Raw genomic sequence first — 25,197 nt, 5'->3', positions numbered from 1 at the left:
TTTGTAAATCACAATTAAAGCACAATGAAAATTAATTAATAAAAAAAAGATGTTACCTTCAAAAAAAAAAAAAGCTCTATGTTTAGAATGATCTTCCAGTGGAAGACCAATCCATTCAGGTACTTTCTGGGTACCTGCAATGAGCTGCCCACTAAAGACAAGGTCAAAGGAAGTTCAATTGTAACCTATTTGTTCAGTCTTTTTAACTGGACTTTGGAGAGAAAGGAAGGTTAGCAAGACTTGTTTCAGGCTTAAACTGAAGACTTGTTTTAGAACTACAATGAGTTTTTCTTTTAACTACACCATCCATGGTAGGTACCAAATAGTCTAGATAAAAACTTATGCCATATGGTAAAGAAGTAATGATAGATTCACATTCAGTTTTTTTTTTGTTGTTGTTGTTAAAGGTCAAAGACTTAAGACTACAAAACTCAGAACAAATTGTATCAATTGATCACTTAAAAATTATTTATATCATATAAGAGGAGTACCAACCCTCAGAAACCTTAGATGTAAATTATCAACTCAAATGACATGGCTATGTCTAATTCTAATGCTCTTTCCGCCCCCCAAAGTAGGACCTGTTTCTTGAGACACTGTGCCTTCACCACCTTTCTAGATAAAAACTTTAAAAAAGTCATCCAAAAGAATGTATGTAACAATAATTGCAATCAATAAAGAGGTCACTTTATTCAAAACAAAATGATAGCTACTCATAATGGACTCGATGGCATCCAACATCAACAACTATGTTTTGTTGTTTTCTTTCAATAAGGCAGAAAATGTCCCATCAATATTTTCATACTATCACCATTTTCCCCCTTACTTAAGCAAACACTCAACATACAACGCAAGAGAGTGGGGAGAAAGAAGCGGGGAGGCATGTCCAGAGACCCCTTTGTAAGCCAAGCACCGTTAGAATGTCATTCTTGTGCTTCTAAGCTCCTTAAATGGAAATGGGCTCACCTTGTACTAAATTAAATTATATTTGACAATGAACAGCAAAGTTTCAGTGAGTGTAATCAGTAAAGGTTTTAAGATGCAAACATTATTACTACGTATTAGTTATCTACAGAGGAAAAGAAACTACAGAAGAAAAAGTAATAGTACAAGCTCATTTTTATTGTAACAACAGGGAATGATGAATGTCTTATGAATGATATCTAATGACAATATTTGAAACTTACACCTTTAAACACCAATTTCTGTTTCCACTATTTTGAGGGAACTAAAGAACCATAACATACCCTCCTAATTTCTTAAAACTAGTTGCTAAATAAATTTAACCTTACATTTATCAGGTAAGGCCAGCATTTCTGACCATGAATTACTACGTATCTATGCCAACAGAAACTTCCATAATTCACTAATCCTGAAGTCTGTATCTTAAAACTGATGATGTCTTACAACTCTATTCGGCGGCAATTTTTTCCATAGTAGTACATAAAATGGTGTCGTACAATCGCTAACATCTTGGACTTCATTAAAAATAGTATTACAGGCGGTATAATTAGAAGATGTTTTGTACATATGTCAACTGGCCCCAGGCTTCAGTATTTTCGTAATTCTTTGGTCTCCTCTTTTTGTTTTCAGAAGGGAGATCATGTGACAAACACATGCTTTGGAATCAGGCCGAAGTCGGTTCAGATCCTACCTCCAGAGCCCCATAATGTTGGGCATGTAACTGCCTGAACAAACTATTTGTTAAATAAGGATACTACTGCTCTTCCTTTTAGGACTGCTATGATTACTACAGATGATGGAAGAAAAGCCCAAGGAATATGGTAGGAGCTCAGTAAATGGTGGCTTTTATCCTTTTCTATTATAATAAGCCTAACAGCTTCTAATGCTGCCAAACCGGCAGGTAACAGCCTGGGGAGGAGCTTGAGATCTGGGCTCAGACTTCCTGCAGTTCTTATAACCATTAAAAACATACTGGCTTACTTTAAGTTTCTGAGCTATATTAGAAAACGGTTAAGTTACCAAAAGTCCCTGGGCAGTGCAAACGGTCAAGAGCTCAACTACTAGCTAAAAAGTTGGTGGTTCGAACCTACCCAGAAGCACCTTGGAAGGGTGGGTTGGCAATCTGCTTCCAAAAGGTCACAGCCTTGGAAACCCTCTGGAGCAGTTCTACTCTGCACACATGGGGGGGTTGCCATGAGTCAGCCAAATCAATGGCAACTAATAATAATAGGTTACCAGAAAGATGACCCTCTGAATAAATGTGCAACATTAACAAATAGCAAAAAAATGACACTACTCATTTCTTTCTACACTGTACACCACCCGGAATACACATTCCAAAAGATTTAGAAAATTACTGTCAGATCCACTATATAAATCTACGCTCTAAAGCAGAAATAGTCTGAATTTTTAATCAATCACCTAAAGATAAAATCAAGAAATTTCTGGTCTGTGTTTGGGTACACTTGCTTTGTTTACCTACCTATGTAGTACTTCATTTCTGTGTCATGTTTGTTCATGAGCTCAAGAAGTCGCACTTCTATCTGGGCTTGATTCAGAAAAGCCTTCTTGTTCTTTATTATTTTAATGGCAACCCATTCTTGTTCCACGCGATCATATGCTTTTACAACCTGAAAGAGGAAAAAGATGAATAATCTTTTTATTTCATTAATAATAATTTCACAAGTTTACAATTCACTTCAGTTGTACATTTTCATGGCATTTAACTGTGTCTTTTCAACATTTTAATTTTTTGACCTTCCTAATTAGAAGAGATCCTATCTCTCTGTTCAATTCAGTGTAACATTCATTTACTAACACAATAATTTTAAGTGAATCCTTTTGCATCCTTGCGGTATTTCTAAATATCTACTGTACAGATAACTTTATCAAAATTAGATGAACTGCTTTCCTCCAGAAACAAATTATGAATCTTGACAAAGGTTTTGGTTTTTCATTTTTCCTCCTAAATGATATTATAATTCATACCACTGGTTATTCTTTTAATGAGAGAAAAACCTGGTTTAAATCCTAAGTATATGTGTGTAAAACCCACTGCCGTCGAGTCGATTCTGACTCATAGTGACCCTATAGGACAGAGTAGATCTGCCCCACAGGGATGCAAGGAGCATCTGATGGATTCAAACTGCTGACGTCTTGGTTAGCAGTTGTAGCTCTTAACCACTACGCCACTATGCTAAGGCACTGGACTGTGTGGATCATAACAAATTATGGATAACACTGTGGACAATGGGAATTCTGGAACACTTCATCGTGCTCAGGAGGAATCTGTACATGGATCAAGTGGCAGTCATTCAAACAGAACAAGGGCATACTGCATGGTTTAAAGTCAGGGAAGGTGTGTGTCAGGGTTGCATCCTTTCACCATACCTATTCAATCTGTATGCTGAGCAAATTATCTGAGAAGCTGGACTATATGAAGAACGGGGCATCAGGATTGGAGGGAGACTCATTAACAACCTGCATTATGCAGATGACACAACCCTGCTTGCTGAAAGTGAAGAAGACTTGAAGCACTTACTGATGAAGATCAAAGACCACAGTCTTCAGTATGGATTACACGTCAACATAAAACAAAAATCCTCACAACTGGACCAACAAGCAACATCATGATAAATGGAGAAAAGACTGAAGTTGTCAATAATTTCATTTTCCTTGGATCCACAATCGACACCCATGGAAGCAGCAGTCAAGAAATCAAGACGTATTGCATTGGGCAAATCTGCTGCAAAAGACCTCTTTAAAGTGTTAAAAAGCAAAGATGTCACCTTGAGGACAAAAGGGCGCCTTACCCAAGCCACGGTTATGCATGCGAAAGCTGGACAATGAATAAGGAAGACCGAAGAAGAACGGATGCCTTTGAACTGTGATGTTGGAGAAGAATATTAAATATGCCATGGATTGACCAAAGAACGAAAAAATCTGTCTTGGAAGAAGTACGACCAGAATGTTTCTTAGAAGAAAGGATGGCGAGACTACGTCTCACATACTTTGGACACGTTATCAGGAGGGGTCAGTCCCTGGAGAAGGACATCCTGCTTGTTAAAGTAAGAGGATCAGCAAAAAAGAGGAAGACCCTCAATGAGATGGACTGACATAGTGGCTGCAACAGTGGGCTCAAGCATAACAAGAATTGTGAGGATGGCACAGGACCAGGCAGTGTTTTGTTCTGCTGTACGTACGGTCACTATGAGTCGGAACCGACTCAACGGCACCGAACAACAGCAATGTATGTGTTTAATATTTGAAAGTTTCCAGTTCATTTCAGAAATACAGATAACTTTCTCATTTTAAATCAGAATCTCGAAGATAAAGATTTAAGCATATAAAACAATTAGTTTACACTAAATATGTATATGTGGAAGTTAAATGCCATAACAAGGGGATTTTGAAAGTTGTTTTAAAATGAGAATTATTACTAAAAAAAAGGCGAAGTGTTCATGAGCAAATCAGCATGCACACTTCTAACTTAAAATTGTAGTCATTTAAAGTAAGTTTTATAATAAAGTATTAACAAAAATTTACATAAAAATGAGGAAATCAATACACAGATAAAAGAAAACTAACCAGAGACAACCACAATAACTGATTAAAAATAAGTTATATTTAGTATATGTAGTCTGAATAAGTAATAGTTTTAGATACAGTTTCTAGAACATTCAAAAAGTCTGGGGTCAGAGGAACTTCTATTTTGGAGTTGGGGTAAAACCCCAGGTATAGGTTGAGAACCACCAGACTAGTAGAAGAGAATGGAATGCATGTTTCAGAATCTACATCCATCTAGGCCAACTACATTGTGAATGACAGATAAAATGGTTCAGCTAAAATCAAAACCTAGAAAGAAAAATGCTATATCCCTTGTTTCACTCAAATCTGAGCGATACTATCTGTCATCTCTCAAATCAGAGGCTATCACCAGGTAAAATCCAGGTGTTTTTGATATTCCCGTTTCACTGACTATACTGACTGCACCAAGAGTTACATTTCAATGCCCAGATTCTGATGGTCTCCAGGACAAAGATCGCTAACATGGGCCCAGCTATTTACTGACCTAGCAAATAGTTAACCAGTTAAATGCTAAAGTAATGGTTTTCAACCGTGAATTACATATTCAATGAGGAGTTTTTAAGAATACCAATGCCCAGTGTCCACCCACAGAAATTCTGATTTAACTGGTTTGGGGCCCAGGCACCAGTACTTTTGAGAGCTCCCTTGGAAATTTTAAAGTGCACTCAGGATTGATAATCGCTGGCTAAAGTAATCCAGGAACTCCTTTGACAAGGACTTGGCACTGGATTTAGAGCAAGTCTGACCAACTTTACACTGCCAAGTCAATATGGAAGACATTATTCTGGTGAGAGACAGGCCCTGAATCTGAATGTGGACACTGCACAACACTTCGGCCTGGTAGGGGACTCAGTCTGACCTGGTGCAAAAGAATTTGATCTCAAACAGGCCTGTATTTTTACAGGTTTACTATGCTCACCAGCTTTTAGGAATTAAAGTATGAGGAAATCAAGGTGGGGGGAGAAGGAAAACAGCTACAAGTATAGAGACTGATAATTTGCGGACAGCTAAGGTAAGTGGCAAACAGGCTGTACAGACACAATTTCCATGGTGGATGTTAGAAAAGTTAGAAAAATGTCTTGGTGACAATAACTGCCTAAACGTTGTGCAATTTTCCAAGATGGAGAAAGGCAATCATTAAATCTACGGCGTTTACCGCCTCGGTAAAGCTAGGACTCAGAAAGACTTTAAGAAGTTCAGATAGAGAAGGAGAAGTTACTTCTGACAAAATAGAATACCTTCATAGAGGGGGCTCCCAAACCACTGAGAAACTCCTGATTCAGAAGAACAACAGGTTATAAGTCAAGGAAAAAAAAAATCAATCCCTCGATTATGTATAAACCCCAGGAAATCAGGTGTAGACACACTATGCAGGTGACACCAGGGCCTGACACAGCCACCATGGAGTTACACACGTCATCTCACACCCCCGTCCACGTTTTCTTACATATTTAATAGCTTATATTTTTCTGTGTTGAGCAGATCTGTGGCCGCTAATGACCCACAACATATACTTTGTCTAAAACATGATTAAATTGACATATAATGAATTTTTCCTGACAGCCAAAAAGGGCTTATTTTACTTTCTCTTAAGGTAAAAACAGGGAAGAGTGTGTAGGTTTCATAGTTTTAAAAGAACAAAAACAAAAAAGGTCCATCCAGGAAAAGGTCATTTTGAGCCCCATTTTATCCTCACGAACTGAAGTCGGAAGTATTTGGATGGCAGGCTACACACCGCACAAACGTTGCAATGCAAAGGAGACCAAGATTAAGAGTAAAACATGTCCAATTGGTCTCAACCCTCCTGGATCAAAGGAGAATGAAGAACTCCGAGGACACAGGCGATTACGAGCCCAAGAGACAGAAAGGGCCACATGAACCAGATACTACATCATCCTGAGACCAGAAGAACTAGATGGTGCCCGGCTACAACCAATGACTGCCCTGACAGGGAACACAACAGAGAATCCCTGAGGGAGCAGGAGAGCAGTGGGATGTAGACCCCAAATTCTCATAAGACCAGGCTTAATGGTCTGACTGAGACTGGAAGGACCCCGGTGGTCATGGCCCCCAGACCTTCTTTTGCCCCAGGACAGGAACCATTCCCGAAGCCAACTCTTCAGACATGGATTGAACTGGACAATGGGTTGGAGAGGGGTGCTGGTGGAGTGAGCTTCTTGGGTCAGGCAGACACTTGAGACTATGTTGGCATCTCCTGCCTGGAGGGGAGATGAGAGGGTGAAGGGGGTTAGAAGCTGGCGAAAAGGACACGAAAAGAGAGAGCGGACGGAGAGAGCGGGCTATCTCATTAGGTACAGAGTAATTAGGAGTGCGCAGCAAGGTGTATATGGGTTTTTGTGTGAGAGACTGACTTGATTTGTAAACTTTCACTTAGAGCACAATAAAAATTATTTAAAAAAACAAAAGTAAAGCATGCCTGAAACAAAAGTGAGATCTGTGCCTTAATTAAAAAAAAAAAAAAAATTTTTTTTTTTAGATGGGCAAAATTTACCAAATGGGAACAGCTGGGGGACCTGAACCCAGAGAAAAAGCTTTCTCAAAGTGTAACGAAGAACTGTTAGCTCTGATAATCTAGGAATAACTGATGAATGAGCTAGTATTTTGAGGGTACTGTGCTTTGTGTTGGAGCCCTGGTGGCACTGTGGTTAAGAGCCTGTCTGCTAACCAAAAGGTCGGCAGTTCAAATCCATCAGCTGCTCCTTGGAAACCCTATGGGGCAGTTCTACTCCATCCTACAGAGTCGCTATGAGTCAGAATCAACTCAACAGCAACGAGGTAACAAGGTAACGGTGCTTTGTGTTGAGGATGCGTGGGGGGTGAGGAGAGAGGAATTGTGGGCGCAGAGAAAAGAGTGGAAGGAGGAGAAAAAAACAGGTGTGTTGGAGTCCCTTCCTCACCCTTTTTCGTAGAAGCTGCCTGGCTGATGCTTTCCATCAGAAAGACCCCAACCACAATAGCAGCAATGCTGGTGCTGGTAAAGACTGGAAGAGGAAATCCCGAAGACTGTCTGCCCACTTGGAGGCCTAATACAGTTAGAAGATAACACGGGGGAAAACCGCAGGCTTGAAGCCTCCAGAAAGTGGGAGGGCACCTGCTGTGCCAGCTGAAAAGGGTTAATTCCCTCTTAGGTGAAGTCTATCAGACAGAAGGGTAAATAGCTCTCTATACATAATGAAGACACAGCCATATAGATTCCATCATATAAAGTCTCTATGAAAGGGGTGATAGCCATAGAAAGTAAGTCAAGAAAAAGTCTAAAATTTTTTTTATAGCTGATGCGCAGTGGTTAAGAGACTGGCTGCTAACCAAAAGGTTGGCAGTTTAAATCCACCAGCTTGCTCCTCGGAAGCTCTATGGGGCAGTTCTACTCTGTCCTATAGGGTTCCTAGGAGTTGGAATCGATTCAATGGCAACGAGTTTGGTGTTTTTTTTTTTTTTGGTGACACTTTCACTATCTTTATAAAAACAAAACAAAAAAATCTTTATAGAACTGTGATAATCCAAATATTTACATACCCATTGTTTAGATGTAAAAATATTAAAAGACAGTACACTTTTAATTTATGAAATTCATCATTTTCCATTACCTGTCCAAAAGAACCTTTGCCTATCAAGGAGTCAATTTCGTAACGATCCATCCACTTTTCTCCGTTTTTTACAATATAATCATAGTTATCATCATCATAACCATCATTGTAAACCTTCCGCTCCTTCTTATGACTGGAATCGTCTCCCTGACCCTGTTGGTGTCTTCGCTTCTTTTTTGCATAGTAAACCTGAAATGAGAACATGTAGTTTTAACTGTACAATTTAAATCACTAGGGGTGGAAAAGAAAAAAAAAGAAAGTATATATGAGCAAATCTCTTCTCTGTAGTTAACTGATAAATTTTTATCCTTTGGTACTAAATACAAAAAAATTAATTTTCTACAACTGAGATTTTAATTATGAAAAGAACATTGACATAACCAAAGAAACAATATCTACAGGGAAATTCACTTTATAGTTATAGTACTGAAAGGTGACAAAAATAGATTTTTTATAAATCTCTTCATTTTATAAATAGGGAAATCGGACCAGAGACTTATAAAAATAGACTTATAAAAAAGTTTCTAAGACTAGTACAAAATAATAGGTAAACCTGTCACCAGTCGCAAGTAATTGGTAATGAACTTTGAGAAAATTATAAATTACACAGCATAGAACACTATCAGAAAAACTCTAGTTTACAAGGTAGCAACACATTTTTAAAACTAGCTGCAACAAAGCTACTTTTAACAATTTATCAGGTATTTTCAGATTATTAAATGCTATTTTGGTAAATCTTTTATAACATATTAATGCGTACAAAACCCAACTCAGAAATGTTCATTTAGTTTATTCTAATTTTGTCTGGCCACATCCACAATAACATAATAATATCGGCATTCAACAGCATCAAACTGCTATAAAACTGGTGTGCACTTAAGAACATCTTTTGAGTTCAATGGCTCTAAAACCAGCAGAGGGTAAGCTTTTATGGTGGAAGGCTCAGGACTTGCATCAGAAGAGGAAAACAAGCTGGAGCACTCCCACTCTTCTCCAGAAAGGCTCACTTAATACAGTAAAACCTGAGAAAGCCGGAACCTGTCAGGGAAGGACAATGCAAATGTCTTCCACTAATAGATGGCAACAGGAAAGCGGTAAGGCTGCACATGACAAAGGTGGAAAACTCACGAGACCCAGAAAAACAAGGCAGTCTTGTGGAGTTCCAGCTCTCACAGGTTCTACTGTAATTAATTTCTGAGCTACAGCTGAGGACAGAAGCAAATGGCAATCAAGCCAAAGGCCTAAAACACCAGAAAAGTTTCTCTTGCCAGCAAAGAGCCAAGTTATGAAACAAGTAATTCAAAGTGCTGTCTATGGTTTTTATCCTACTTACTACCACCAAAAAGGCTTTCAGACATCTTACAATGAAAGACGTAAAAGAGCACACAAAGTTTTAAAAAATTTAAAACCACAGAAATACAGAGATCAAATAAACTAGGCCAAATGACTTTAAATATATCTCAGCACTTCCTGACACCTATGGCACAAGTAGAAATAGGTATGTAAAAATTTAAGCAAAATTCTTAACTTAAGCATATACTTTTATAGTCTCATTATTTCCCCCTTTCTTTTGGGGGGAAGAGCTATGACAAAAATGATAACTTAGCATATGCGTATTTGGTGGGGGGGGAAGGAAGTTATCCACAATTATCTTTTTTTTTTTCAGTCCTTATTAATATAGCTTTCTTTTACATAGCTGTAATTATGTTACCTGTGAATCAGTAACTTAACCAGTCTTCAGTAATTTTAATAACAATCATTAGGAATAAAAAAAAGTTTAGAATGTTTAAGTAGGTCACGAAGTAACTTTTTCCCCTGATCCATTACAAGACAGATGCTGTTATAACAAATCAACAGTCTTACCTCATTAATATGCTTATATGTTTTGATCAAGTCAACAGAAAGTTTTCTCAGGGGAGCGGTTGCTGGGTCACGGAAGGTTTGGGGCATCCGCCTCTGTAACATGACAATATCAGGCATCACCTTAAATAGACAGAAAAGACTAGCACTTTAACTACATAAAATGCTATAAAGTCCCTCTTCTGTGACCTATTATCTATTTAAAAAAAAAAAAGGGTATCTAAATTAAAAGATTACATATTCGCTCTCAGAGTTATTTCTTTCATCCGAATTCCAATGAAGACAACCACTGAAACAAATAAATTAGAAGATGATGTGCCCAGCTGCCCAAGGCTTCAACCCTGTTCACCCAAATTGAACAACAGGATTACAGACGTACCTCTGATACAGGAGACAAGCATGATGCTATCCAAGAGGGCTCCCTCACCATACAGTCAGCCCAAGGAAAATTCTTCTGAATATATTTCTAAAACCTGCTCTGGCTCACAAGAGGCAGGCAAAGCCAAACCCAACCATCAGGGGCAACTTTCAGCTTCAAGAACCAGTTAGAAGCTGAGGCTGCTTAGGTACAACCAAACACCTCATGGGATTTGGTTCTTTGGGTTGGAGGTTTAGGGTCATGGTTTCATGGGACATCCCAGTTAATAAGCCTAATAATGTGCTTAGTGCTTCTGTTCCACATCCTAGTTCGTTGCATAGTGCCTAGGGTCTTAAAGCTTGCAAGTGGCCATCCAAGGCACAACCATTGGTCTCTATTCACCTAGAGCAACAGAGTAAGTTCAGGAATAGCAAGAAGATACGGAATGTGTGGCTAACTGCCTCCATGAACAACTGCTTCCTTTGCCAAGAGACCAGAAGAACTGGATGGTGCCCCACTACCATTACCGAACATTTTGATCAAAGATTCCATAGAAGAATCCTGATCAAAAGGGGGGAAATGCAGACCATAATTTCAAATTCTCATGCACTCTAGACTTCCTGAAGCCATGGAGCGTGGAAAAATCCCTGAAACTATAGCCCTGAGATATTCTTTAAACCTTAAACAAAAAATATCCCCTGAAGTCATCTTAAAATCAAACAGTTTAGCTTAACTAGCAAAAAAGGCCAGCCTTCAACATCACGCTCTTTTAAGAACTATCTGTATGGGATCAAATTGACAACAGCAAGCTGAAAGATTAGACAGGAATCTTACGGGGCTGTGGGTTTATGTTAATGGGGGAGGAACAACTTGGAAAAAGGTGAGAATGGCTGCACAACTCCAAGAATTCAATCAATGTCACCGAATTGTACATGTAGAAACTGTTGAACTGGTGTATGTTCTGCTATGTGTTCCGTTCAACAACGGAAACCCTGGTGGTGTAATGGTTAAGTGCTACAGCTGTGAACCAAAAGGTCGGCAGTTCAAATCTACCAGGAGCTCCTTGGAAACTCTATGGGGCAGTTCTACTCTGCCCCATAGGGTCGCTATGAGTCGGAATCGACTGGACGGCACTGGTTTGTTTTTTGGTTTTTTTTTTAATCAACAACAAAATAAATAAAAATTTAGGGGGGAAAAAAGAAGAACCAGTTGGCACTAAAAAACAGGTTGGCAGTATGCTTGGTGCTGAAGAAATCTGGCTACCCACAACACGCCCTGTCCTTCTACAAGTATCTGTCACTTAAGAAGCAAGGTTGAAATCTGTACTCGTTTAGCACAATTAAGTAAAACATGTCATTCATGGTAATGCCTCCAACATACCCCCTATATTCTTTTCTCTGCTTTATTATTCTCCAGGGCACTTACCACTACCTGACATACTATATATTTATTCATTGTTTCATTTTTTATCCCCCACCTTCCACTCCAAGGAAAACTTAACAAGGGCAGGAACTCTTTTGTTCACTAGTGTATTATCTGCCTAAAACAGTGACTGACACATAGTAGGTATTCAATAAATACTTGCTGAATAAACAAATGAACTCATAGTGCCAATGCCCCTACTTATGATAATACTAGGAGGTGACCACAAATAAGTTCCAGAGGACATAATAAATCTAATGAATGGCATTTTCTTTTAAACTTCATTAACTTCATTTCAATTATACTCCACTAACCCTCACCCCCAGTCCTAAACCATGTCTCCTGCATCATCCAGTACATAGTGGGAGGTTCAAGCACGAGCTTCCCGCCAGACCAATTTCACTGCAGACAGAGCAGGTGCATGAACGGCCTCTATACACATACCCACACATGCTGCAACTAACACGCCAATGATTCCAGACTGACATTTGAGCCCCATTCTTCCCCCAAGTGTCTGCCTCATTAAAGGAGTTCCCAGTGGGGCTTTGTGCAATCAACAGATCCTCATCCAATTCACTACATCAAGGTACCCACATAACCATTACCACTATCCCATCCTTGTGTTCCTGCCTAGCTCTGAGGCATTTAAGCCAGTGAAATCTACTGAGCCGAAGTCCCCAACACAGCCCACTTTCAAAGGACACTGAAATCAACTGGAGGGCACAGAGTGCTGATAAATGTATTACACCAAGGCCTCAGAGAAATGTTTGGAGTCTTGAGATAATTACTACCATAACCCACACTAACAAACAAGAATGGAGGAGGGCTGTAAGGTGAGAGTGGACAGACAGGTAACCATCATCATCTATACAGACTGAAAAGTGGAATGGTTACAGGACGTACCTAAGTGCATTTTCTCTTAAACTAATATAGAAATTATTTTTCACTGCACAAATACTCAAACGGTAAAAAGTTGTCATCCAGGTGGTGAATTCATGGATTGAATCACTGTTTCAAGTTAATATCATCTTTTTTCATGTACTTTCAAAGTTACAAATATAATTTATAAGGAAAGAAAAAAAAATTCAGTGATTATAATTATTTGTCTGAAAAGACAGCTAGAATAAAAAATCTGAATTACTTTTTTTTCAAATATATTGTTTTATTTTTCTAAAGATAAACAACAGGTAGAGCTAAGTTCATGGAATACTCCATTCTTATGCTATTCATTGGAGACTTGAATAGACAAGTAATAAGCATGTCAATTCTTTTTACGCAATCGTTGCTATAAGCATGTAAGGTGATGAAAGGGGCTTTCCTTAGCGTGTCTTTTTTTTTTTTTTTTAAGTCTCATGCAAGTAACATACTCAGTAAGCCCCTTCTTGGACTAGTGGAGCACAGCCTCAATGTGAAGTTTCGCAAAATCTGAATCAGTGGAAGTTTCATTACCACTGTAAGACAAGTTGATAGAAAGTATAACTACTGATACAACCAACTGAATAACAACCAAGTAATAACAAGGTAATAATGGCAGCAAATATTTACTGCACACCGTTTTTAGCGTATGTATTTTTACACATCTGTCACATAATACTCTCAACAAACTCATAAGTACTATTCTTATCACTATTTTACAAATGAAGAACTTGAGACTCTGGACCAAGGTCCTAGAGCCCGGGAAGAACACAGCTAAAATAAGAAGGCGACAGTCTCACACCAAACCACAGCGTCGTAACAAGAGCTCCCTGTCAACCTTCAGGCCTCTAGTGTACCCTTGTGCATGAGTCACTTTTAGGCCATTTATTGGGCAAAAGACTTGAAGTATGCATAATAAATACCAATAAAATAAGCATATGCATTTATTAAAATTAGTTACATACAAAACTGTGAATTTAAGTTTTAACTTGCCTATTTACAATGCCACTGTCAAGTATTAGGAAGAATCAATAATCAATGACTACAGCTTTCGAGGAGTAATTATGTTCACTCAAAACACCAAAATCATACAATCAAAAAAAGCATTTAAAATGTGTTAATACATACATGAAACTGGATATGAATGTGACTTTGAGAAACATGATCAAGTTTCTGCAGTGAGGATTAGTGTGTGCTGTGTGCTTGGCACATCACAAAATATCATTAAGCTTTTCCACACTAGTTAAACTCTGCCTATGAAGGTCTAATCAATTAGCTAATTCATTCTCAGTAACTTAATTTTCCAAAAACTTCTGGCAACAGAAGTTACTATTTCAGGGGGCACCTCGATTTATAAAACAGATGCATTCTGCCCGCCAAAACTGGCCTTTAACGTGTATTTTAGGGCTTCAGATAACACTATGAACAGGGTAAATGATCAAAATATATGGTAAGAACAAGTAATTCCTAAAAAGTAAACAACACTCTTTTTGCTGACATTCATTGTGATTTCACGTAAACGAAATTTTCTATTTACAATATTATGCTGTCATAAGCACAAATCTGGAATTAGAAAATAACTTTTCCAAATACTCAGAAATCTATCCTAAGACTCAAGGCCAGCCCTAAACATCTGATGCTTTCTCTACTTCCTGCCTCTCAAAGTCAGGAGAATGTAGAGTGATGCAGCAAACTGCCTTCTTGCCTTCTAGCACTGACAGTAAGCCCATGGTGTTCAGAGAGCCCAGGAGCTCACCAAGCTGCGGGTGGCTAGCACCCCCCCCCCAACGTACATGCAGACACGCACGCACATATGCACGCATAGTGTTCTCACTGCAAAAAGGAAAGCCGATGAGATGGCATCCTGCTGCCTCAGCTATCTGGCTCTGAGAGCTGGAAAAAGCCACTGCCCTAACGCTCACACTCTTATCGTTTCTCTTCACACAGCTTACAGAGCAAAAGAAGAGCAAGAGTTGTTTGTACCTCCTGTTTAAATCAGTTACAAGAGTTAAAACAACCATTAATTTTTTTCCCCCACAACATAAGCTCCAGGACTTTATTCAAAAATTATTTTCTAGTTTAATAATATCTATCTCATTCATTTTATTCATGCTTACCCCTATTTTCATATATAAAGAACAATCAGAAATACTATAGTCTGCCTTTCTTGCTATTCTGACAGATACTGCTGAAGCTGGATAGCATATGGAACACACATCCTAAGTACGAGTACAGCTTAAGAATTATGAAAGGTACTGCAAGAACTATAAAAGCCCAAAGAGACTCAGCATTCCAAGAATCAATCACAATTTTTCCACACATGTTTCTACTAGATTTCTCTCGTTTTCTAAATATGTGTTTGAATAAGATTGTTTTTAAACTTCTATCAACCCAAACGCCTATGAGAAATATTAACTACCAGAAATAAAATGGTAAAGTTATCTTACTTGAATTTACTTGTACAATGTATCTTATTTTAAAAGCACTGATATGGTGATTAACAAGAAACGATGAAAATTTCATTCAAATAACGAAACAATAGAAGCTCAGAGCTAGAAGGAACTTTAGGGAATCTGGTCTCACATCCCCACTTTACATGCAAGGAACAAATACGAAGGGTCCACGTGACTTGACTCAACATACTATCAGGTCTTGAGCCAAGCCCTTGAGTTCACATCTGACAACTTGTAGACCATTCCACATCAGCACACAGCTTTCATGTTTTACACTTCAGTTATAAGACATCTTCTAATACGACTGCGTTATTAGGTTCAGAAATTTCTGGGTTTCGGCAAAAATATTTGCCTGGGTACTATTACTTAAAAGACAGTCTTATTATATCATAGGAATCTTTTAAAATACTTTACAGTTTAAAATGGAAATGCTAGGGAAAATATCTTTTACTGTAAAATAAGATGTTCATTGTATCTAAAAACAGGTGCTTTGCTAACTAAATTACCTACTAAAATTATACAACTATAAAAGTATCTTTGAAAAGAAGAAAATTCTGGTGATCTACTTCTGAAAGGTCACAGGCTTGAAAGCCTTAGTGAGTCCAGTTCTACTCTGAAACACATGGGGTTGTCAGAAGTTTGATTTCATTCAATGGCAATTGGTGTATGTGTGTATACACACACACATACACACACATATGTATATATACACACACATATATATGTTGCGGCTTTTTTTGCCAACTACGCCCTCTTCCCCATGATGTATTTTTGTGGGCGTGCTATGCCATTTTTTTAACATGTTGTTACATCAAGAAGAGAGAAGCCTGGGCTGGAACTCAGAGCCCACTGCTTCCACACTTGGAGAAGTTCAGTCCCTTCATCTGTAAAATATAGATTATAATAGCACCTTGCCTGAGAGGCTGCTTTTGAACAAGTGGTAAAATGAATGTGAATATACTTTGTTTATCCTTTAGACATTCTTCTGGTGTACAGTTTCCAAGCTTAGTGAACATTCTCACCAACTGTTCCAATTCTCAAACACACGACTACATTCCTCTATCAGTTCACTGCATAAAACAAATTACAACACTCCTGAGTCCTGCCATAATTCACCCTATTCACTATTTAACTGTGAAGCATTTTATAAATGCAATGCCAGCTTACATACTGGTAAAATCTTATCACAACACACACAAGAGCACTCCCTAAGAAAGATATTACTTAACTGCAGCCAACTGCTCATTAAAACCATGTATTATTGAATTCAGGAAAATGCAATATTCTCATACAAACAATTTTGTAATAAAACTATTTTTTAATTTCCAAAATTTTTGACCACCACTTAATATATTAAGATACCTAAACAAAACAGTGACAACTGAAATTTATATTTTTATGCTCATATGCCCAATAGCCAGTGGTGAAAGAAACATTACAACCATAGCTATTAAGAAAACTTTCCCCAAACAAAAAATAAATGTAGAAAGTGCAGTTAATTCAGGAAGATATTAGACACATACACACACACGTACACTGCATATACACATATGTGTATGTGTGCATAAAATGAAAAGACTTTATTATTCCTTAAAATTGCTGAATCTCTGGTCTGAACGTTAGAATGAATGTTGTCGTCATTGGGTGCCACTGAGTCGATTCCGACTCATAGCGACCCTATGCACAACAGAACGAAACACTGCCTGGTCCTGTGCCATCTTCACATTTGTTGCTATGCTTGAGCCCATTGTTGCAGCCACTGTGTCAATCCATCTCATTGAGGGTCTTCCTCTTTTTTGCTGACCCTCTACTTTACCAAGCATGATGTCCTTCTCCAGGGACTGATCCCTCCTGATAACATGTCCAAAGCATGTGAGACGTAGTCTTGCCATCCTTGCTTCTAAGAAGCATTCTGGTCGTACTTCTTCCAAGACAGAATTATTCGTTCTTTTGGCAAACCATGGTATATTCAACATTCTTCACCAACACCACAATTCAAAGGCGTCAGAAATTCTTTGGTATTCCTTATTCATTGTCCAGCTTTCGCACGTATATGAGGTGACTGAAAATACCACGGCTTGGGTCAGGTGCACCTTAGTCCTCAAGGTGACATCCTTGCTCTTGAACACTTCTAAAGAGGTCTTTTACAGCTGATTTGCCCAGTGCAGCATGTCTTGATTTCTTGATTGCTGCTTCCATGGGTGCTAATTGTGGATCCAAGTAAAGAAGAAATCCTGGACAACCTCAGTCTTCTCTCCATTCATCATGATGTTATTTATTGGTCCAGTTGCAAGGATTTTTGTTTTCCTTATGTTGAGGTGTAATCCATATTGAAGACTGTGGTCTCTGATCTTCATTAGTAAGTGCTTCAAGTCCTCTTCACTTTCAGCAAGCAAGGTTGTGTCATCCGCATAATGCAGGCTGTTAGTGAGTTTTCCTCCAGTCCTGATGCCCTGTTCTTCCTCATATAGCCCAACTTCCTAGATTATCTGCTCAGCATATAGACTGAATACATACGGTGAAAGGATACAACTCTGATGCACGCCTTTCCTGACTTTAAACTATGCAGTATTCCCTTGTTCTGTTTGAACGAATGCCTCTTGATCCATGTAGATTCCTCATGAACACAATTAAGTGTTCTAGAATTCCCATTCTCCACAACATAATCCATAATTTGTTAGTGCAGTCAATAAAACATATGTAAACATCTTTCTGCTATGCTCTGCTTTCAGCCAAGATCCATCTGACATCAGCAATGATATCCTCTGTTCTACCTCCTCTTCTAAATCTGGCTTGAATTTCTGGCAGTTCCCTGTCAATATACTGCTGCAGCTGCTTTTGAATGGTCTTCAGCAAAATTTTGCTTGTATGTGATATTGATGATATTGTCCCATAATTTCTGTATCCAGTGGGATCACCTTTCTTGGGAACAGCCATAAATATTGATCTCTTTCAGTCGGCTGGCCAGGTAGCTGTCTTCCAAATTTCTTGGCATAGACGAGTGAGCACTTCCAGCTCAGCAACCAACTGCTGAAACATCTCAATTGGTATTCCCTCAATTCCCGGAGTCTCCTTTTTGACCAACGCCTTCGGTGCAGCTTGGACTTCTTCCTTCAGTACCATCGGTTCCTGACCATATATTACCTCCTGAAATGGCTGAATGTCAATCAATTCTTTTCTGGTACTGACTCTGTGTACTCCTTCCATCTTCTTTTGATGCTTTCTGAATCATTTAATATTTTCCCTGTAGAATTCTTCGCTATTGCAACTCGAGGCTTCGATTTTTATTTCAGTTCTTTCAGCTTGAGAAACGCTGAGCATGTTCTTCCCTTTTGGTTTTCTATCTCCAGATCTTTGCACATATCATAATACTTTACTTTGTCTTTTTAAGCCGCCCTTTCAAATTTTCTGTTTAGCTCTTTTACTTCTTCATTTTTTCTTTTGCTTTAGCTACTCGACATTCAAAAGCAAGTTTCAGAGTCTCTTCTGACATTCAGTTACATCTTTTCTTTCTCTTCTGTCTTTTTAATCGTCTCTTGCTTTCTTCATGTAAGATGTCCTCGATGTCATTCCACAACCCATCTGGTCTTCGGTCATTAGTGTTCAACACATGAATTCTTGAGATGGTCTCTAAATTCAGGTGGGATATACTCAAGGTTGTACTTTGGCTTTTGTGGACTCGTTCTAATTTTCTTCAGTTTCAACCTGAACGTGAATACGAGTAATTGATGGTCTGATCCACAGTCAGCCACTGGTCTTGTTCTGACTGATGATATTGAGCTTTTCCATTATCTCTCTCCACAGACGTAGTCGACTTGATTCCCGTGTATTCCAACTGGCGAGGTCCATGTAGTTGCCACTTATGTTGGTGAAAAAAGGTATTTCAACAAAGAAGTCACTAGTCTCACAAAATTCAATAAAGTGATCTCCAGCATCATTTCTATCACCAAGGCCTATTTTCCAACTACCAATCCTTCTTCATTTCCAACTTTCACATTCCAACCTCCACTAATTATAAGTACATCCTGATTGCATATTCGATCAATTTCAGACTGTAGAAGTTGGTAAAAATCTTCAATTTCTTCATCTTTGGCCTTAGTGGTTGGTGCGTTAAGTTTGAATAACAGTTGTATTAACCGGTCTTCCTTGTAGATGTATGGATATTATCCTAACACTGACATCACTGTACTTCAGGATAGATCTTGAAATGTTCTTTCTGACGGCGTGTATAACATCATTCCTCTTCAAGTTGTCCTTCCCGGCATAGTACACCCTATGACTGCCCTATTCAAAATGCCCAATACCAGTCCATTCCAGCTCACTAACACCTATGATATCGATGTTCATGCATTCCATTTCATTTTTGACAGTTTCTAATTTTCCTGGATTCATACTTCGTACATTCTAGGTTCTGATTATTAATGGATGTTTCAGTTTATTGTACAGTGGAGGCTTGTGTGTTGCTGTGATGCTGGAAGCTATACCACCAGTATTCAAATACCAGCAGGGCCACCCATGGCAGACAGGTTTTAGCAGAGCTTCCAGACTAAGACAGACTAGAAAAAAGGACCCGGTGGTCTACTTGTGAAAATAATTAGCCAGTGAAAACCTTATGAATAGCAGCGGAACACTGTCTAATATAGTGCCAGAAGATAAGCCCCTCAGGTTGGAAGGCGCTCAAAATGCGACTGGGGAAGAGCTATCTCCTCAAAATTAGAATGAATAACATGGTTAATTTGCAGGCATTTTTCTGTGAAATTTTAAGGAGTTGCGTATTTATTTTTAGAAATGTATACTAAAATAGTTTATAACAGCATAAAATCAGTCCTGTAAGTTTGCTGTAATAGAATCTGACTTGTTTTCCCACAACTTATATTCTTCTACTTAACCACCTTTCCATGAAAATGAGCTTTTTCTTTAACTTCCTTTATTTTAACTAATACTGTCTAGAAGTAACTTTTTCCCTTTCTACTTCAGAATGAGAGATTGTGGTTAGTTTATGATTTTTTTTTTTTTTTCAATTAAGTGAAATAGAATGAAAAAAAAAAAACAATAACAAACATTTTAATGCAAACTTCTTAACATCAAGTTTTGCCAACCTGGAATTCTATGTATTACATAAAGCTAAATGCCATTAAAAAATGTGCCTATTTGATATCGCAGAGTTTTAATGAATAAACTACCATTTGGGCAATTGTTTCTGATACATCATGAACTTACCTGGTTAGTTAGAGGTTGCTGAATCTGGTCAGAATAAGATAAGGCAGAAACCTGTTGGTCACTTATGTTTGGCTGGCGACGGTCACTGTACTGATGTGAATGGGGCATCTGTCCAGCCATCTGAAGGCCAGCAGCATGGAATGAAAACGACGGTGCAAGCCGAACGGATGAAGGTTTGCATGCTGAAGTCTCTCCTCCTATGAGAAGATAGTAAGTGACCTTTAAGGAAGTATTCACATCCTAACATTCATTACCATTTGGCAAATCTGATAGTTCTTTAAGTAAGCACTATAAAATAGCATGCTCAATAATATTTTTTAAAACCTTCAGAAATACAAACAGGAATATGTCACTCAGCACAACTATATGTTAAATGGTATAAAATATATAAATTGATTAAAATAAATACCTATAAATCTGTAGTAAGAGAAAATTTAAGTAAATCTTTTTGGATCGTAACAGGGATAACTTTTAATACTTAATTTTCATACATGAAATTTTTGTCAATTGAGAACCATAATATGTTACATAAATAATCTCTGGATTCTTGAGAATGGCCTCTCCCTCGGGTCAGCTCCTCAACAAACCAATTAAAAAAGGACACTACTGAGATGCTGCTTTAGGTCTTCCAGTTATACAACCAATTCCCCCCAACAACCTCCATATCAGGCGAACGATTTGTCCTAACGGTGCTGCTGTCCACCGACATAGGTTGAACGTACAATACAAAGAAACAAATTCACAGGATGTTGGAATCCTCTGGACCCTTCTGGCATAGTTAATATGTCTCCTAAAGAGAATCCCCCCTATATACAACCAAACTCGTATCACAGACTAAAGCCAAAACGCAAAGCTTAAACTCTGGCCTACAAACTCTAGACCCAGAATACTTGTGATTGTCCCTGAATGTACCAAGTAGCTATTGCCATCCAACAGACCATCCTGTTGAGCACCAGGATACTTTTTTCTAAAGTCTACTATTTCAGAGACAAACAAGAGTAGGCCCAACAGTGAAGAGTGTGGATGCGCAGCCAGGCTGCAGGGCTGGAAATCCCAGTTCCACTACGTATCAGTTGTATGGGCTTGCACACCTAGTTTCCTCATCTGTAAAAAATAGCTGATAATAATACCTACACCTCAAGAGACTGCTGGGAAGGTTAAGTGCTTTAATATAGGTGAAGTACTTAGAACATCTCTGGCATTAGTAACACTTGGCTCAATGTTAGCAGCAATGACTGTATGGTAAATGTGCTATCATGTACAGTAAAGAATGATGGTGTTAGTACTCGTTCTTGTGGCACATATGCTCTCTATCTGGGTGTTGTAAAGAGTTCCCAAACTGAAGACAACAAAGCTCAATGCGCCCAAAATATACATTCCACTTCTATTTCCAACCACCGTTTTCTACCCAGTCACCTGAATCAAAAATCTGAGTCACAATGGAGTTCTTTTTCCCCATAGCCCACCTCATATAGTCACCCAGTCTTACGGATTCCACCTCCTATTTAAAAAAAAAAAAAAAACCACATCGCCGTCAAGTCGATTCCACCTCATAGCAACCCTACAGAAACTCAAATACAACCTCTGCATCTCCACTGCAACATTTTTCACTTGGATTACTAAAACAGATTCCTAATAGGTCTTTCTGTCTTTACCCAATTAAAGCTTCCTATTTCTTTTAAAAGACAGCCAGAGTGACCTTTCTAAAATGTTAATCTCAAGTGCCCCATCTCTACTTAAACTTGAATATCACCTACCCTCTGCATGGTCTCCTTCCATTATAGCATGAAGTCAACTGACCCATAAATCAAAAAATTAAACCTGCTGCCAAGTCGAGCCCAATTCACAGTGACCCACAGTACATGACTAATAAATAGCTGCTGAATAAAAGGACAGTGTACCCAAGATGATAAATGGGAATAACTTTTTTAAAACATTACACTGATCATGCTGAAAAATAAGTTCAGTCAACTCAATTACGTGCAACAAATTCAATTTGTTCAGTTAAAAAGAAAAAAACTAGGAACTTATCCTATAGAAATAATGTGCACAAAGGTGGTTATTATTGTTTGGAATAGCAAAAAACTGAAAACCTAAATGCCAAACAATGGAGAAAGGGGAGGCATGGGGTTTAAGCCTGTATGTCAAAAACAAAAACTGGGAAGGAATATAAACAAACATAAACACATATGAAAAGAACTGAGGTCCCTGATATATAAAGAGCTTTTATAAACAGTAAAAATACTAAAGCTCTGAATGGCAAATTACTTAACCACTCTGGGCCTTAGTTTCTCTATCAGCAAAGCAGAAATAGTATTATACTAACCCTGTCCTCCTAGGTTTAAATGAGGTATCGCAAGCAGGCAATTAGAATGAAACCTGGTACATAACAAGAACTTTTTAAATATTTGCATCTATTTTTATCATTAATGTAATCCTTTTATACTGTGTTTAAACTAATTTACTGTAATATAAGCAAAAAAGTAAAAGCCATTAGTATAAAGCTCAGAGAAATTATAAAGTGAACAACCTGTATTGCAAGAAAGAATCATAACTAGCACCCCAGAAATCCCTACACCCTGACCTCAATCAATACCTGCTTCCTCTTCCCCCCAAAGTTAGCATTATCCTGACTTTCCAAAACCAGATTAGCTTTACCAAACCAAAACCAAATCCAGTGCCATCGAGTTGATTCCCACTCATAGCGACCCTATAGGACAGAGCAGAACTGCCCCCTAGTTTCCAAGGAGCATCTGACGGATTCGAACTGCCAACCCTTTGGTTCGCAGCTGTGGCACTTAACCACTATGCCACCAGGGTTTCCCAGATTAGCTTTAGCTTTATATAAACGGCTTTGTTCCCGTAATGTTATACCTGTAAGCTGTTGTTTGTTCATTATCACTGTTTAATATTATTCCATTATATAGCATATGATGATTTACTTAACCATTCTACTTTTGATTGACATTTGAATTAAAATTGAAATTGAAATTTTAATAGCCACACGAGGCTACTGGCTACCATTTTAGATGGCACAGCTATGGAATAATTTGGGGAAAACTGAAATCTTCCTAATACTGAGTCTTCCAATGCACAAACACTGTATAGTCCTCCACTGATGTGCTATCGCCTGTTGCTGGTGGCCACTGAGTCACAGCCCAACTCATGGTGACCCCACGCACCACGGAATGAAGCACTGCTTCGTTCTGCGCCATCCCCACAACTGGTTGCAGACTGAACCATTGTAATCCACAGGGTTTTCACTTACTGATTTTTGGAAGCAGATTGCCAGGCCTTTCTTCCTAGTCCATCTTATTCTGGAAGGTCCATTGAAACCTGTTCACCATGGGTGACCCTGCTGATATTTGAAATACCAGTGGCAGAGCTTCTAGTACCATAGTAAGATGCAATCCACCACAATACAACAAACTGACAGACAGACAGCAGAACAGTATGTTTACTTCATCTAAATCTCCAATGCACTGGCATCAAGTACTTTATAATATCCTCTCTTTTGTGAGCTTTTCAGTGTCGGTAGAATTGTAATGATACCCTGTTCACTTCAAGGCTGGTTACTGGGACTTTCTCCTCCTCCTTTGCAATCAGTCTCAGCAAAAGTTTATCAATTTTATTAAATCTATTCAAAAGAACCAAATGTGGCTTTGTTGATCCTCTTATGTGTGCTTTCTATTTCTGCTCTCATCTTACTCTATCAATAAGCCAGAGAGATGCATAAAATATTACCACTATAACTGTGCATTTGCTATCTCTCCATTTGTTATCGGATTATACAAATTTTAGAGTTGTTACATTTTCCAAATAAAATCTTTTCTAATTATGAACTGACCCTCTTTATTTCCCATAATGCTTTTCACCTTAAAATACAAGTTGTGTGATATTACTATGACTACACCAGGCTTTTGCTTAATCGATGTCTTTTGTCCATCCTTTAACTTTCATCCTCTGTGTCCAAAACAGTATGTTGCATGGTTTTATTTATGTATAAAGACTAAGAAACAACCCCGTTACTTGTTCCAATGATTTTATGTTCCTTTCTTGTCTTCTGCTGAGCTGATCTTTTAACATCCCCAACACATGTAACATTGTTTTATGATTCTCTTATATATCTTATAAAATATAATATAGATTTTATAGCCTGGATCCATCCAAATCTAATAAAATTAGCACCCCTCCCTTAATTTCTATATGATTGTTGGCTTGTATCTTAATCCTAGCTCTCTCTCTCTTCATATATAAACACACAACACACTTCATTATTGTTTTATACTGTTGTTATTCATTCATATTTACCCTTTTAGTTGTTCTACATTCCTCCCTGCATTTCCAACCTTTCATCTGGGATCATTTTCCTTCTTCCTAGAGAAAATGCTGTTTAATACTTCCTTTTTTTTTAGTACAAGTCTGCTAGTGACAAGTTCTCCCAGTTTTTACCTAAAAATATCTTTATTTCTCCATTATTGAAGCATATTTTTGCTGGGTATAAAATTCTAGATTGACAGTCTTTTTTTTTTTTTAGCATTTTGAAATTACATTTCATTATCTTCTGGCTTCCATTGTTTTTGTCAAGCTATTCATCTCATTTTTTTTTCCTTAAAATGTTCTCTTTTTTCTCTGGCAGTGGATTAAAGCCAGCCATTAGGTTCTTAACTTCAGTTTTTGTATTTTCTGTTCTAGAAGCCCCCCAGTTCTCTGCCAAAATTCTCAATCTGGTCTTTTAATTCCTAGAACATATTAAACAAAGTTATTTTTAAGTTTCTGATGATTCCATTATTTGGCTCTCTTATAAATC

The 25,197-nt window shown here is 38.1% G+C and overlaps 1 protein-coding gene across 3 annotated transcripts in view; it reads right to left on the bottom strand.

The window, feature by feature from the left end:
* Positions 1 to 25,197, bottom strand: part of DYRK1A (dual specificity tyrosine phosphorylation regulated kinase 1A) — a 145,919-nt gene that overhangs the window by 24,167 nt on the left and 96,555 nt on the right. For 2 of the 3 annotated variants that reach the window (XM_049874836.1, XM_049874835.1), the window contains exons 3-6: positions 20,388 to 20,584; positions 10,023 to 10,142; positions 8,160 to 8,348; positions 2,447 to 2,594 (exon numbers count right to left, since the gene is read on the bottom strand). In XM_049874836.1, the coding sequence (XP_049730793.1) occupies positions 2,447 to 2,594; positions 8,160 to 8,348; positions 10,023 to 10,142; positions 20,388 to 20,584 (654 nt within the window). The remainder of the gene's footprint in view (positions 1 to 2,446; positions 2,595 to 8,159; positions 8,349 to 10,022; positions 10,143 to 20,387; positions 20,585 to 25,197) is intronic. The other variant, XM_049874837.1, reaches the window with a different exon arrangement.

The sequence above is a fragment of the Elephas maximus genome, chromosome 2 (genome assembly GCF_024166365.1).
Source record: "Elephas maximus indicus isolate mEleMax1 chromosome 2, mEleMax1 primary haplotype, whole genome shotgun sequence".
NCBI classification, from domain to species: Eukaryota; Metazoa; Chordata; class Mammalia; order Proboscidea; family Elephantidae; genus Elephas; species Elephas maximus.
This window is presented reverse-complemented; position numbering and strand designations above follow the sequence as displayed.